The 17,358-nt window shown below is 43.6% G+C and overlaps 1 protein-coding gene across 1 annotated transcript; it reads right to left on the bottom strand.

Moving 5' to 3' along the window:
* Positions 1-14,838: 14,838 nt before the first annotated feature.
* Positions 14,839-15,423, bottom strand: LOC115643553 (olfactory receptor 488-like). The gene has a single exon (XM_030547581.1). The coding sequence runs from the start codon at positions 15,421-15,423 to the stop codon at positions 14,839-14,841; it is 585 nt and encodes a 194-aa protein (XP_030403441.1).
* Between the last annotated feature and the right edge of the window lie 1,935 nt (positions 15,424-17,358).

The following is a 17,358-nucleotide window of genomic DNA, read 5'->3' as shown; positions in this document are numbered from 1 at the left end:
ACACTGTGGATCTTTGCCAAGTCTTAGCCATACCGACTGTTGTCTAACTTGAACTGGGAACTCGAGAAAAACATTTCTGAAGAGGAATTGAAAGAACCTATCATTATACTAGAATTCTGGAGACAGCAAACTCCACCTCCCCAGCAGATTGAATTCAAGAAGACCCAGGCTATGCTCTCAGTTACATATATACAGAAGCTCTGAAGTTGTTTAAGAAAAAACACAGGGCAGAATTTATTCCTAGATCTTTCTTTATCATGACTCCAGTTTATAAATGCTTTTTTTTAAAAAAATAGCATGAGACTATGGTCAAGCCCCATGTATTTCTTCCTTCAGAACTTGTCCTTTGTGGACATCTTATTCAATTTAGTCACTGTACCAAAGATGCCGATGAAGCTCCTCTCTAAGAATAAAGACATCTACTTCTCTGGTGACATGACACATATGTATTTCTTCTTCTTTGGCATCATAGAGTCCTTCCTCCTGTCTGCCATGGCTATGCAGCTATATATGGCCCATTGCATTACACCACCATCATGAACAAGAAATTTTGTAAAAAGCTGGCAGTAACTTCTTGGATCTCAAGGATTTCCATGGGAACTCTGCAAACAACATGGTTGTTTAGTTTCCTATTCTGAGGGTCCAGTGAGTTGAACCACTTCTTCTGTGATGCACGCACCAGTTCTAGAGTTCATCTGTGCAGACGCTTACCTTTTTGTATGTATGCATTAATTGCCTCCACTATACTTACCTCTCCATCCTTTCTGATTATCCTTTTTTCCTATGTCCATATCATCTCCACCATCCTAAAGATGCCAACAGCCATAGGAAGGCCCAAAATCTTTTCCACCTGCTCCTCTCAATTCATTGTGGTGATTCTATTCTATGGCATGGCCAGTTTGACCTACCTCCAACCCGAATCCATCTACTCCACAAATACCAAGAAGCTGCTCTCTCTTTCCTACACATCTCCCCGCAGACCATTGAGCAGACCTATCTGGTGGTAATCCAAGATCAATTGCCCAAATTAACAATCCTATCATAACATCCCCTCCATATACTTATCAAGCTTTGTCTTAAAGCCAGGAAAGTCTTTTGCCCCCACTACTTCCCTCGGAAGGCTGTTCCAGAACTTCACTCCCCTAATGGTTAGAAACCTTCGTCTAATTTCAAGTCTAAACTTCCTAATATCCAGTTTATACCCATTCATCCTCGTGCCTACATTAGTACTAAACTTAAATAATTCCTCTCCCTCCCTAACGTTAACCCCCCTGATATATTTATATAGAGCAAGCATATCCCCCCGCGCAGCCTTCTTTTGGCCAGGCTAAACAATCCAAGCTCTTTGAGTCTCCTTTCATATGGCAGTTTTTCCATTCTTCGAATCATCCTTGTAGCCCGTCTCTGAACCTGTTCCAGTTTGAATTCATCCTTCTTGAACATGGGACACCAGAACTGCACACAGTATTCCAGATGGGGTCTCACCAACGCCTTGTATAACGGTATTAACACCTCCTTATCCTTGCAGGAAATACCCCGCCTGATGCATCCCAAAATCGCATTTGCTTTTTTAACAGCCGTATCACATTGGCGACTCATAGTCATCCTGCTATCAACCAGTACCCCAAGGTCCTTCTCCTCCTCTCAGACCCACTAGAGAAGAAAGGAGAGAGAGAGAGAGAATTCTATCAGTTGTTTTTAATTTAAACTGAAATTTGGAAATTTGGAAAATCTATTCCAGTACTAGTTTTGACCCCAAAAAAGTAAGGTTTATGGAAAATTTTCCAGTGAAATCTGGGTTTTCAATTAAAGGTTTTCACAAAAAGAGTCTGTTCTATGCAGAAAATTTTGATTTTTTAAATAAAAAAGTTGGACATATTTCAGTCCCAAACAAGTATATTAAGCTGAAGTCTGAAATATTTAAATTTGGATATGGTTCCTCAGTGACTTGTGGAAGTTGTAGTTCAATTGCCTCATGTGCCATTTTCCTTTACAGGCCATGCACCTAAGCTGTGCTACATCTCCCATGATACACCAGTGCGCAGAGGGAATCTACAAGAGGGGTAATAAGGGAGTTGTAGTCCTGATCGTGAATTCTGGTCAAATGAGAATGTGAGGCACCTGAACTACAACACCCACAAAATGTTGTGTGGTATTAAGTCAAACGCCTTACAGACTATTAAGTATAGTACATCAACACTATTATTTCAGCAACAGCCTCCGTCCGCCTCATGCTAAAGCTTTTGTCAGATGTATGCCCTGACGGGCTCTATTATTACTGTCCCCTTTATACTGATCTTTGTCTCTTACATTCATATCATCTACGCCATCCTGGCTCTTACCTTTATATAGAAAATTATTAGCGGTCCAGTCTTAGAAGGTAATAATAAATTAGTAGTCAAGCTTGGTTATCTTTATTATTTAAGAATAGTGCATAAAAAGGAGAGACCTGTAATACCTAATCCTTATGGAACCAAAGGCTGCAGCCCAAGGCAATCTAATCTCAATTCTGTCCGATCCAATTAATAACCCAAACATACACTCTTTTATAGTTTGATGTGTTGACAGTCTATAAATTCCCTTTTTACACTCAGAATAATTACTTATAATCTGCTTTCTCTGATACAGATATTGCAATAGCCAAACTCCCCATACTAACATGACTAGTCCGTCTTACATTCAGAACACTTTTTCTGTTAAAGAGAATATTGCACTAAACATTAAATGACTAAACTTCTCATTCTCACTAAATTCAAATTTTCTGCTCTGAATAAAGGTGATACAATTTAGCATTATTACTACAAATTATTGTTAAATGTTGCTGGGTGTTTGAATCACCTGATAATAGGCCTTCACTGAGAAATAGGCCCTTAGCATAATCGTCAGGAGGCAGCAGGCAAAAAGCCTTCCCTACATGCTTTCCACACTTCATTGTAGTGACTCTCTTCTATAAAAAGGACAGCTTGACCTACTTATGACCTAAGTCCAGCTACTCCCCAGATACCAAAAAGCTACTATCTTTCACCTACACCATCCTCATGCCCATGCTAAACCACATGATCTACAGCCTGAAGAAGAACAAGGTGAAGGCCCCCTGAGGAAAACACTGGGCAAGAAAATGTGTTGACCTCAATGGTGGTAGTTTTGCTACAGAAGTGAGTATTTCAACTAACAAGAAGGCTGAAATGAGCCTCTTAGAATCTGTGTTTTACCAGAGTTCATCATGACTAGACCTGAGGTCAGAATTACAAAGGTGGGAGTTTTAAAAGCACCTAAGCTATGCAGCTATCTCCTGTTGTAAACAATGAGGTGACTAACTCACTTTGGCAGCTTTGGAAATCTTCCTAAGTGCCTATCTCCCTAGTTAGATCCTTTGAAAATCTTGCTGTGCATTGAAAACTTTCTGTTGAAATCTTTCCTGGAATGAAAGAAGTTTTCAAGAAAACAGAAATTTTCTTGGGGAAGAAAATCCATTTTCATCAAATTATTTGGGGGGTTTATGGAAAAAATAAAACAAAACAAAAATGGAAACCAAAATCTATTTGGCGGCTTTTGGTATTTCTATTAAAATTTGAATTATTTCAAAGAAAATATTTTCCCCAAAGGGATTTTTTTTCTCTGACCAACTCTAATTATAATTGGCCTTGGAAGGATTAGATTTTTATTGGTAAATGTTGGCAAATATTGATTTCAATGTGCGCACACAAAGCAATGAAAAATATTGCTATCAATAATAACCAAAAGTTATTTCTATGAAATTCTATGAAAAGTTACAGCTAGGCAAAGTAAGAAAAATGCTGCTTGAGAACTTAAAAGTTTTTGATTTAAGGATACTGACTTTATATATTTTGACATTATGTTGACAATTTGTTTTAATGATTATAAAACGTTAACTCTTTGAATCTCAACATTTACTGCCATTAAACAACTATTGTCTGACATTCCCCTGTTGTGTGAACGTCCCATGATTTCCCATAACCCTGAAAAGGGTTTGAACAACTCATTTTATTTTTCATATGCCTTACTGATTATTATTTCACTTCTGTTTGAAATACCAGCAGCTCATGCTGAGAACTGTTTAGACTGCCCTGGGGTTACATCTCCATCCCCCTTCATGGAGAAGTTTTAATGTTGTCATTTTTGCTCTTAGTCAAAATGAAGCTCAAAAACTCCTCCATGAAATGGAATACCTTTCTTTGCCCACTTCCATTGAGGCTGATGTTTCCATAAGAATCTAAAATATATGGGCTTGTGTCAATAACCTAATCTCAGATTTGGACCTTAGCGTCCAAAATATGGGGGTTAGCATGAAAACGTCCAAGCTTAGTTACCAGCTTGAACCTGGTACTGCTGCCACCACCCAAAAAATTAGAGTGTTTTGGGGCACTCTGGTCCTCACAAAACCCTTCCCTGGGGACCCCAAGACCCAAATCCCTTGAGTCTCACAACAAAGGGAAATAATCATTTTTCCCTTCCCCCCTCCAGATGCTCCTGGAGAGCTACACAGAAGCAACCTTCGTGAATCTAAGCAGAGGGAGTCCACCCTCTTTAATTCCAGTCCTGGAAACAAAAGCACTTCCCTCTTCACCCAGAGGGAATGCAAAGTCAGGCTAGTAAATCTAACATTCACAGATTTCCTTCTGACTTCTTCCTCCCACCAATTCCCTGATGAGTACAGACTCAATTTCCTGGAGTTCCTCACTAAAGAAAAACTCCAACAGGTCTTTAAAGAAAGCTTTATATAAAAAAGAAATAAAAATACATACAAATGGTCTTTCTGTATTAAGGTGACAAATACAGGGTCAATTGCTTAAAAGAAATATGAATAAACAGCCTTATTCAAAAAGAATACAATTCAAAGCACTCCAGAAACTATATCCATGTAAATACAAAGAAAACAATAGAAACCTTACTGTCTTACTATATTTGTACTCACAACTTGTAAACAGAAGATTAGAAAGCAGGAAACAGAAATCCTCCCATAGCCGAGAGAGATTCAGGCAGAAGACCCAGAACAAAAGACTCACACACAAAAAACCCTCCACCCAGAGTTGAAAAAATCCTGTTTCCTGATTGGTCCTCTGGTCAGGTGCTTCAGATTACTTTTTTTTTCCGGTGAAAGAGACATTAACCCTTAGCTATCTGTTTATGACAGCTTGATCACATTCCCATGATCTTTTAATGTATCAACAGCAGCAGGCATGAAACCTGTCATGAAAGTATGACTCTGATTCTTAGAAATGCACATTATCTTGTCAGCACTTGATGTTCAAGAGATCTAAGTGTTAAGAAACAAGTACTCAAGGGAGATTACCCCGACCACAACTCAGTAAGGAGCACTACATTGAAAACTTGGCCTAGGATTTTCAAGGGAAGCTAAAAGAACTAAGTGCCAAATTCTTGTTGAATGTCAGAATAATTTGAGTGCCTAATTACTTGTGACATCTTAAAAGAATCCCAGCCATGATCACCATGGTATTGGTTCTTTCCTCTGAAGTAGCTGATATTGTTGGAGACAGGACGATTGCGTGGACTTTCAACAAGAGTTGGGTGCCTAACTCCACTAGGCCCCTTTTAAAATCTCAGCTAAGAACAGTTACAAAAAAGATTCAGGTCTTCATTCTGCATGATTAATAAAACTCCCTTCTCTAGACCATGTTCAGATCACATTTAACACAGCAACCGAAACCATGGAAGAAGGGGAAAAAATACATTGTTGGACTGTCTGACATGTAAATTTAACTCCTGACTTTTTCTCCCTTATAAGTTCATTCAAAAATTGAAATTCAGTGTCAGCTACATTTTGATGGAAGGCCACATTTTACAGATAGCTCTTCTCAAGGCATCTTTCACTTCCTGCTTCCTCAGGCTGTAGACAATGGGGTTGAACATGGGAGTCACCACAATGTAGAGCAGGGAGAACACTTTGTTGATATCCAGAGACTGGTTTCCTGATGGTGCCACATACATGATGATCAGAGCCCCGTAGAATGTTGAAACCACAATGAGATGGGAGGAGTAGGTGGAAAAGGTCTTTTTCCTCCCAGGGGTGGATGGGATTCTCAGGATGGTCAGAATGACATAGATGTAGGACATGATGGTCAGGACAAATGGGATCGTTGATATAGTAGAGGCAGATATTAAGAGCTGTTATCTCTATTAGGCTGGTGCTGGTACATGGAAGCTTCAACACAGCTGTTAAATCACAGAAAAAGTGGTTGATCTCACGAGGACCGCAGAAGGGCAACAGGGATGCCATAATTACTGTGAAGGAAGGAGCCACAAAGCCTAATGCCCAAGAAACAAAGGCCAGCAGAAAGGAAAACCTGGGGCTCATATTGCTTGCATAATGCAGTGGATCACATATTGCCAAGTATCTGTCATAGAACATTCCAGTCAGGAGGAAACACTCAGTAGCTCCCAGAAAGCTAAAAACAAACAACTGAAGGAAACAGCCCAGGAGAGAAATGGTCTTGTCACCTTGCAAGACTCACTAGCAGCCTGGGGATGATATTGGAGACATAGCCAGTCTCCAGGAAGGATAAATTACTGAGGAAGAAATACATGGAGGTGTATAGGTGGTGATCAGTCCATACGGTCAGAATGAGGAGAAGGTTCCCAGCAATGGTTGCTAGGTAGATGACCAAGAACACCACAAAAAGGGTTATCTGCAGCTCGGGAAGAGTCTTAAATCCTACAAGCAGGAATTCTGTAATGAGTGTATGGTTTCCTTTCTCTAGTCCAGCCATTGGTTATCTAAAGGGGAATAAATAAGTGTGGCAAACTCAGGACACTTAGCTACCAAGCGTGGGGTAGTAATTAGTCCCAGAAGGCTTAACCCTGGAGGAATAAGGTTCAGCTGGAACAGGGGTTACCAGGGAGGTAATTGGTTTCAGCTGGCCCCAATGGCTGGAGACCTTTTTAAACCTTCCCTGGCAGGAAAGCAGGGGGGGAGGAGAGAAGCAGAGTAGCTGCCAGCGAGTAGAGGCAGCTGAACTCTAAAAAACTTTTCTGGCAAAGCAGGTTGCACTCTCCCCAAAAGGAGAGGAAAACAGAACAAGGGCCTGACTGAGAGGGATCAGCCAGACCAAGCGTGACTGTGAAGGGCTTTTGCTTTGCCCAAGCCTGTGTCTCCAAGGCTGAGGAGGACTGAGCTAGGGGAGGAGAGACAGGTACTTTGCCACACATGGTGTCAGGAGTGGGATTGTACCAGTGAGTGTGGCTCGGTGGCAAGCCATCACAGGGCAAGGTGAAAAAAAAAAAGGAGAGAAAAAAAGTTTTTTTTTCTCTTTGGGAAAAATGGAGGATGTGCTGAAGGCGTTGATGCAGGCCACCGCGGCTCAGCAGGAGGCTACCCGAGTACAGGTGGTGGCCCAGCGAGAGTCCGTGCGGGTGCAACAGGAGACCAACCAGCTGATGATGAGCCAGGTGGCCCAAGATCGAGCCACCCTGACCGAAGTAGTGAACCAGTTGAAGGCCCTGACTACGATGACGCACGCAGCCCAGGGGACCCAGCCGCTACGGGCAAGCAACTATTTACATAAGATGACAACGGATGACGATATAGAGGCGTACCTCCTCGCGTTCGAGAGGACGGCACTGCGGGAGGCCTGGCCCCAAGACCAGTGGGCAGGTCTGCTGGCTCCATTCCTGTGTGGGGAGGCCCAGAAAGCCTACTTCGACATGACTGCAGAAGCAGCTATGGATTACCCTCAGCTGAAGGCAGAAATCCTGGCGAGGTCAGGCGTGACGCCAGCCATAAGGGCCCAGCGCTTCCACGAGTGGAAGTACCGGGAGGACAAACCACCGAGGTCCCAGCTATTTGATTTGATACACCTAGCGCGGAAGTGGCTCCGCCCCGAGGCCCGTGGGCCGGAGAAGGTAGTAGAAACCCTGGTATTGGACAGGTACATGAGAGGGTTGCCGCCGGACATACGGGGGTGGGTCCGCCGAAATGATCCCTCCTCTTATGACGATCTAGTTGCTCTCGTGGAGAGGCATTTGGCAGCCCAAGATCTTTCTCAGACCCCCGAGGGAGGAAGGCACCAGTATCGGAGACCAGCCTCTGCACTGAGGCCCCGATTTGCCCCTGCTCCAGGCCTGAAAATGGAGGGGAGGCAGGAGGCGGAAGTGCCGCCGGCAGTCCCGGAGAGATGGGAGGACTGGGGAAGAAAGGCTCAGGGGATAAATCCCGTCAGCCCGAAAAATAGGGGGCTGCCCTGAGGGGGGTACCGCTGTTATGCCTGTGGAGAATTAGGGCATATTGCTGCCCAATGCCCTAATCTAGGAGAGCCCATGCAGTGTGAACTGGGAGATATAGGGGGACCATGCGAGCTAATAAGTCTAGTCAGGGTTGCGATGGTCCCCCATAGGTACACTAGGCCCGTTAAGCTGAATGGTATAGAGACCACAGCTTTAATAGACTCGGAGAGTGCAGTCACACTGGTCTCAGGGAAGCTGGACAGGCCGGGCCAACTATCCCAGGCCAAGCGCTCGGGAATATCCTGTGTACATGGGGATATCAGCTACTACCCAATCGTCCCCGTACGCATAGAAGTTCTAGGGAACCCCTCTGAGTTGACAGTGGGAGTCGTCCTGAAACTCCCTTACCCTGTCCTTATCGGAAGAGACTTCCCGGGGTTTGATGGCCTACTCCCCGGGGACGAGGGTGAAGGAAAGAGGGACTCTGGGATCCAAAGGGTGGCCCAGATCGGGGACCCTCTCCCCACCTTCCACGAGTTTAGCCGGGATGTGTTCTCCTCACCGGGGAAGTCCAGGAAGACTTGGAGGGAATGGAGGGCGGATAAAAGGAGGGGGACGAGGATCCTGACATGGTACCTGACGCCTACACTAGCAGGAGAAAGAAGGAATTCAACTGACAGTGGGACGGGGTCGGCCAACTACAACCCAATTGTTGGACCGGGTTCCCCAGGCTCTGTCCAGGGGGAGACGGAGGTAGACCCCCCCCCGGAATAGGGCCAATAGGGAACGCCCACGGGACTTTTGGTCAGGATCAGGCCAATGATCCCATATACCACAACATTTTTAAGGAAGTAGTCGAGGTAAATGGGGTCCCAGTGGAGGGGAGAACTAAGGGCCCAGGGCCGTATTATATGATTAAAAAGGATCTTCTGTATAGAGTAGTCTGCGTCCAAGAGCAAGTCATCGAACAACTCTTGGTCCCCTGGAAGCACCAAAAAGCGGTAATGGATCTGGCCCACAGTCATCTATTTGGGGCCCACCTAGGGAGGATAAAACCCTCAATCGGATCCTACAGAGGTTTTTCTGGCCTGGTATTTATGCGGCTGTCCGGCGATATTGTTCCTCCTGCCCGGAGTGCCAAATACATGGGCCCAGACCATACTTAAGGGCCCCTCTGGTACCTCTGCCAATTATTGAGGTTCCATTCGAACGAATAGCTATGGACATAGTGGGGCCATTGGAGAAGTCGGCCCGGAGCCATCAATACATCCTGGTAGTACTAGATTACGCCACCCGATACCCCGAGGCCATCCCCCTACGGAATGCGATGTCCAAGACCATAGCCAAAGAGTTAGTCCAGATATTCTCCAGAGTAGGGATACCTAAGGAGATCCTGACGGACCAAGGGATTCCTTTGTTTCTAAACTGATGACGGACTTGTGTACCATGCTCATGACATGTTCACTGAATTGCCATAGAGAGAAATTTCCAATGGAAAAAAATAGGGCAAATAGGTTGAATAGGTTGAAATCTAACCCTTCTCTCTGATTGACTTGGTGACAATCTATACAGAGAAGATTCCAGTATTGTGACTGTGTTTCATTCTCTGGCTGTACTCATGGACAAATAGATAAGGATGACTAGAGAAGTATACAACCAGGATGTAGGGGCACAATCTGAAAGGCTCAGGTGCAAAATGACTTGCACCTAGCAAGGGCATAAAAGGCAATAGGAAGAGGAATTATAAGTACATTAGCAGCAATATAAAAAGAAATGAAAGAGCAGGTCAACTACTTAATAGGGGACATGAGCTTATAATGAATGACATCTGCACAACTGTCCTCAAAATAAAACAACTTTCTCACACAATAACCCAAAGCACACAGAGCCTCTTACTGCAGCACACATCCACACAAATCAACTCAAATCTGTAGGCATAACAGAACCCTCACAGAAATCATTACAACCACTCACACTGCAACTCAACCAGAATACAAGATAAACGTAATCACACATAGTTCACTACCAAAACACAAATCCCTTCTTTACCGCACACAAAAATCAACACAAATGTTCCAGGACAACACATTCTACAAATAAATCAACACAAACAAATACACAGCTTTACCCGCACACACAATAACCCCAAACATCACTCTGAACACCAGACTGTCTAGTGAGTCTGTATCACATGATGCAAAGAGTTACGAGAATGGTTCAGAGCTCTTTCTCTTCATCATATCTTCAGGTTCCATTATCAATGGGATTCATGGTCTGTTGTTGGCCAGTTTTTAAGTTCTCATCCATTTGAGGAGTTCTTTAATACACATGAGTTTCCAAATTACCCTGGTTTGACAGCACAGGCTTCCAGCTACTAGCGAATGAATAAGCCAACTGCCTGCAGTGATAGAAGCCTGTCACAGTGACCTGGCTGAGAGGGTAGCTAAAGAATAGGTAACATCTGGAAGAAGAAGGTCCTCAGACAAATTTGAAAGAAATAGTTCTAACTTTTAAAAGCCTTTGATTAATGGATGAAAACTGAGATATTAGCATCCTTTCCCCTCCATGTCTACCTGCCTCCCTCTTTTTGCCTCCCATCCAAATCCTTTAACTTTCTGCTCTTTACCTTCTTTCCATTCTAGTTTTGTTTTGTGGGGGAAGTCAATACATCATAAACAAATCAATAAATATAAAGAAATGTGCTAATTTAGAAGTATGTTACAATGATTGAGTTAACATGGAAAATAAATGTTAACCACCCCCCCGTCATCTATCGATCTATGACTGAGTTAACATGGAAAATAAATATCTATTCCTTCTAGGGATAGAATCCTGCCCAAACAGCCTGGCTGACAGGGCAGCTAAAGAGCAGGTAACGTTTAGAATAAGAAGGATCTCACACAAATTTTGAAGAATTAGCCTTAACTTAATAAAGGCTTTGATTAATCACTAATGGATGGAAACAGAGATGACACTCTCCATCCCCTCCCTGCCTGCCTTCCCCCCTCTGCTTCCCTGCCATAAAGAGCCTTTACTTTTCTTTTCTTCCCTTCTTCTTCTTTCCATTATTTTCTATATTTTTGTTTCAGGGGGAACATCAATAAAATATAAATAGACAAATATGCATACTTAAAAGTGCATTACAATGACTGAGTTAACATGGAAAATTAATGAAGATTTAAGCATTTTAAGGAGTTGATAGGAAAACAATTTCTCCCCCACTTACCCCAGTATAAATCAGGAATGGCTGCACTGAAGCCAAAAGAGATGCCCTGCTTGAAAACTGGGAAAAGTGAGAGGAGAATGATATCAAAGAAGAGGCGTCTTCTTCTATTGTATAATATCCCTATATAAAGTTCTATCTAATGTAGTTGCTCACAGTCAGATTATCACTTTCGAAGCACCATTCCCCCTGTGCTGTGATGCAATCATGTCTATATGCTTTGGTGCCCACATGGGAATTATTCCCAAACAAAATCTACTGTGGCATTGCCAGGCAACCTGAGCCACCTTGGTAACAAATGGAGAAAAGGTTGGCCTTCCAGAACAATACAAGGTTTTCTGCTGTGTCCAGTAGAGGTAGGGGGTTAGAATCATAGGGTCTGAAGTGATCTCAGGCTGTCATCTAGTCCAACCCCCTGCTCAAAACAAGACTAAACCCCACATTTTTACCTGAGTTCCCCAAATAGCCCCCTCAAGGATTGAACTCACAAGCCTAGGTTTAAATAAGCCAATGCTCAAACCACTGACCTATCCCTCCCCCCAGCTTCAATCACTGGACAGTTTCAATCTGTGGTGGCTGGAAAAGCTGAGACAACTGACGAGTCATGAAACAAAGCAGCAGAGGGTACTGATATGAATGTGGTTGCCAAGGCATGGCTTTACAGTGACTGAGATATAGAGTGCTGTTATGTGTTGAGGACATGCTGATAGATAATCAGAATGAGGAGAGATTAAACAAATTGGGACTTTTTAGCTTGGAAAAGAGACAACCAAGGGGGGATAAGATAGACCTCTAGACAGAGGTCTATAAGATCATGACTGGTGTGGAGAAAGGAAATAAGGAAGTGTTGTTTACTCCTTCTCATAACAGAAAATGAAATTAATAGGCAGCAGGTATAAAACAAAACAATGAAGTATTTTTTCACACAACTCACAGTCAGTCTGTGGAACGTTTTGACAGAAGATGTTGTAGAGAACGTAAATCGATTCATAGATTCTAGAACTGGAAGGGACCTTGAGAGGTCATCGCGTCCAGTCCCCTACCCTAATGCAGCACCAAATAATGTCCAGACCATCCTGATAGACACTTATCTAACCTACCCTTAAATATCTCCAGAGATGGAGATTCCACAACCTCCCTAGGCAATTTATTCCAGTATTTAATCACCCTGATAGTTAGGAACTTTTTCCTAATGTCCAACCTAAATCTCCCTTGCTGCAGTTTAAGCCCATTGCTTCTTGTTCTATCCTTAGAGGCTAAGGTGAACAGGTTTTCTCCCTCCTCCTTATGACACCCTTTTAGATACCTAAAAACTGCTATCATGTCCCCTCTCAGTCTTCTCTTTTCCAAACTGAACAAACCCAATTCTTTCACCCTTCCTTCATAGGTCATGTTCTGAAGACCTTTAATCATTCTTGTTGCTCTTCTGTGGACCCTGTCCAATTTCTCCACATCTTTCTTGAAATGTTGTGCCCAGAATTGGACACAAACAGTAGCATAGCTGGTGGGATTCAATGGAAGCATCTGCTTCCGCTCAGGCCGGCAGGCGCGGAAGCGGCACTTGCCGGCCGCAAGGCCAGAGGAGATGCGGGGCGGCAGCGCAGCCCGGCGCGGAAGTGGCGCCTGCTGGCTGCGCTGCCAGCTGCACGGCTGGAGGAGCTGCACCTGTTGGCTGGCGGTGCCCACTGCATGGCTGGAGGAGCCACGGGGCTGCAGGTCAGCACGGAAGCGCAAGAGGGAAGGTGGGGGGGTGGGTCCGGTCTGGGGGCACGGCCAGAGGGGAGGAGCCAAGGGGAGGGGTGCCTTTTTTATGTTTTGTGCTGCCCCAAGCCGAAAACCTGGCTACACCATTGGACACAATACTCCGGTTGAGGTCTAAGCAGTGCAGAGTAGAGCAAAAGAATGACTTCTTGTATCTTGCTCACAACACTTGCTCACAACTGTTAATGCGTCCCAGAATCATATTTGCTTTTTTTTTGCAACAGCATCACACTCTTGACTCATATTTAGTTTGTAGTCCACTATAACCCCCAGACCCCTTTCTGCTGTACTCCTTCCTAGACAGTCTCTTCCCATTCTGTATGTGTGAAACTGATTGTTCCTTCCTAAGAGGAGCACTTTGCATTTCTCTTTGTTAAACTTCATTCTGTTTACCTCAGACCCTTTCTCCAATTTGTCCAGATCATTTTGAATTATGACCCTGCCCTTCAAAGCAGTTGCAATCCCTCACAGTTTGGCATCATCTGCAAATTTAGTAAGCATACTTTCTATGCCAATATCTAAGTCGTTGATGAAGATATTGAACAGAGACAGTCCCAAAACAGACCCCTGTGGAACCCCACTTGTTATACCTTTACAGCAGGATTGGGAACCATTAATAACTAGTCTCTGAGTATGGTTATGCAGCCAGTTATGTACCCACCTTATAGCAGCCCCATCTAAGTTGTATTTGCTTAGTTTATTGATAAGAATATCATGTGAGACTGTATCAAGGCCTTGCTAAAGTCTAGGTATACCACATCCACCACTTCTTCCTTACCCACAAGACTTGTTATTCTATCAAAGAAAGTTATTCAGATTGGTTTGACATGATTTGTTTTTTACAAATACATGCTGGCTATTCCTTATCACCTTACCACCTTCCAAGTGTTTGCAGATGATTTCCTATTCCAATCCCTTGCACAAAAGCAGGACAAACCCAAATAAATCATCCCAACCAGGGCTTTTTCCAAGCCTGATTTTAAAAACCTCTAAGGAGGGAGATTCCACCACCTCCCTAAGTAATCGATTCCAATGTTTCACCACTGTTCTAGTGACATTTGTTTTCCTAATATCCAACCTAAACCTCCCCCTCTGCAACTTGAGACCATAGCTCCTTGTTCTATCATCTGGTACCACTGAGAATAGTCAAACTCCATCCTCCTTGTTACTGCCTTTCAAGTAGTTGAAAGCAGCTATCAAATCCCCCATCATTCTTCTCTTTTGCAGACTAAACAATCCCAGTTCCCTCAGCCTCTCCTCATAAATCATGTGCTCTATCCACCTAATAATTTTTGTTGCCCTCCACTGGACTTTTTTCAATTTTTCCACACATCCTTCTTGCAGTGTGAGGCCGAAAACTGGACACACAACTCCAGATGAGGCCTCACCAATGCCGAATAGAGGGGAATGATCATGTCCTTCGTTCTGCTAGCAATGCTCATTCTTATACAGCCCCAAATGCCATTTGCCTTCTTGGCCACAAGGGTACACTGTTGATTCATATCCAGCTTCTCGTCCACTGTAACCTCTAGTTTAGATGAGTCAGAATGTGGAAGATCATAATCCATGACTGGCTTACGTATATTGTGACATGTTCAGTGACAGAGACTCCCTTGGGGCTGTCACCTGATGTGCTGAGTCTGTCTCTGAGCCTATTTTCCCTGCGAGTTTGGGCCTCCAGAATCCTGCTTTGTTGAGCCAGACATACCACTCAGGCTATATATAAGGGGATTGACCATAGGACTTAAGACAGTGTAGAAAACAGAAAACAATTTGTTTAAATCTCTGAGTTTGTTGTTTTTCGGTAACACATAGACAATCATTAGTGTCCCGTAGAAAACTGTAACAACTATGAGGTGAGAGGAGCAGGTGGAAAATGCCTTTTGCTTTCCAGTGACGGAAGAGATTCTCAGGATGGTGGCTATAATAAGAACATAGGAGATAATGGTTAATAGAAATGGGGGTAGAGTGTAAATGGAGGCAAATAGGAACATTAAAAATTCCACCACGTTGGTGTCACTGCAGGAGAGTTTTACCACCAGGGTGAGCTCACAAAAGAAATGGTCAATTTCATTGGGGCCACAGAAAGTTAACTGTGACACGAACGACACTATTATGCTAATAGCCAGAAACGCACTTATCCAAGATCCAGCTATGAGCTGAAGGCAGAACCTGACTGTCATACAGATAGGATAATGCAGTGGTTTACATATTGCCAGATACCGATCATAAGACATTGCTGCTAGGAGGTAACATTCTGCAGCTGCCAAAGAACCAAAAAAATACATTTGTGTAATACAGCCCATGACAGACATGGTTCTGTACCCAGTCAGGAGACTGGAAAGCAGCCTGAGCAGGATGATGGAAGTGTAGCAGGTCTCCAAGCAGGCCAAATTCACCAGGAAATAGTACATGGGGGTCTGAAGGTGCTGATCAGCCATAACTAGAACAATGATGAGCATGTTCCCAGTCACAGTCACAATGTAGATCACTAGAAATACCAGGAAGAGAAGAACCTGCAGTTCATGAATATTCTCAAATCCCAGGAAGATGAATTCTGTGATGCTTGATTGATTTCCCCACTCAGTGTTTGCCACTGATTGCATCTAGGGGAAAGAAAATAAACTCAGCCATTTAAATTTAAGGAGATACTTGTAAATTTTAGCCAAGTATCTTTTATTTAATCCCAGGAACACCAAAATTCTCACCTCTCTTCTGAAATCTGGGTTCTCTACCCAAGTGCTGGGCTATTTACTTTCTCAACAGGTGGGTCAAGACCCAAGATCAGAATGGTGAACTTTCCTGTATCTTCACATTTTAGCCCACCATGTACTTGGCTCCCAGCAGTTTGAATGTCTGATATTCCCACTATACAATTTCATTTTAATTCTGGCAACCCATCTCCTTTATGAGAGTTCAAACAAGTGCTCTGTTTATCCACACACCTGGCTGGTGCCATCCAAATTCTTTCATCTTCTTTGGTGTCCTATCTCCTCATAGTGGAATATGAGTACTCAACTGCCTTAGACAATTTTTACAACCCAAAACTCTAGATTCAATATTCATTTTTCCTTCCGTGACATTCCCCAGGGTACAATCTGGACAGTTGAACAGCTGTGTTCCCTCCATTCTCAGGTGCCTTTTACAGTGCTTCACTGTGAAAGCCACCACACCTAGTCTGTTCACACACATTCTCCAGCATTTAGGAGTAGCAGTCATGTTAGTCTGTATCTGCAAAAAGAACAGGAGTACCTGTGGCACCCTTAGAGACTAATAAATTTATTTGAGCATAAGCTTTCTTGGGCTACAGCATATCCAGCATGTAAAACACTCCTAGCTATATTGTATAACTGCTATAACTAGCCACTCTTGAATTACACTTTACAACACCAGCAAACTCCCAGTCCCAGATTTCGTCCCAGAAATGTGCATCTTGTACAGCCCAGCTCTCTCCTTCTAGAAAAGCTCATATAAAATCTGTCACTTCATCAATAAAAAGGTGGAGTTGATGGAATCTCCATCCTTAGAGGTTTTTTAAAGCCTGGCTTGACATCTCTGGCTGGAATGATTTAGTTGGTGTTGTGTTGGTCCTGCTTTGAGCAGGGAGATGGACTAGATGACCTCCTGTGGTGCTTCCAACCCTAATTTTCTATGATTCTCTGAAAGTGATACACTCAAATCCCATTATCTAAAATGGAAATGCCAAATACTTTAATCTAAATACATTGGTTTAGATATAAGAATAAAACAAATGTATTAAGTTGAGCAAGATAGATTTTTAAGTTATCACAAGTAAGGCTGCCGTCAGTCACAGAAGTCATGGATTCCATGACTTTCCGGGACCTCTGTGACTTCTGCAGTGGCCCGTGCGGCTGATCTGGGGACCACCTGAACAGCTCGGGCAGCCTCATGACCAGCCGCATCAGCTGCTGCTGGGGCAGCTTCGAGCCATCGGGGCCCCCCCCAACAGCAGGAGTTAGAGTGTGGGAAGGGGCTTAAGGCTACTGCAGGGGGTAGGGGCACAGAAGGGGTTGCGGACTCTGGGTGGTGCTTACTTTGGGAAGATCTCTGGAAGTGGAGACATGTCCCTCCCTCATTTCCTAGGTGGAGGTGCAGCCTGGCTGCTCTTGGCTAGCCTTTTGTCTCTGGGGAACTGATTTATGACTGTCTTC

Source organism: Gopherus evgoodei, unplaced genomic scaffold (genome assembly GCF_007399415.2).
Source record: "Gopherus evgoodei ecotype Sinaloan lineage unplaced genomic scaffold, rGopEvg1_v1.p scaffold_62_arrow_ctg1, whole genome shotgun sequence".
Taxonomy (NCBI): Eukaryota; Metazoa; Chordata; order Testudines; family Testudinidae; genus Gopherus; species Gopherus evgoodei.
Note: the sequence above shows the minus strand (reverse complement) of the source record. Positions and strands in the feature narration are given on the sequence as shown.

Excerpts from the sequence above, each read along its gene's own strand:
- LOC115643553 (XM_030547581.1), bottom strand. The coding sequence starts at position 15,423 with ATGTCTTATGATCGGTATCTGGCAATATGTAAACCACTGCATTATCCT.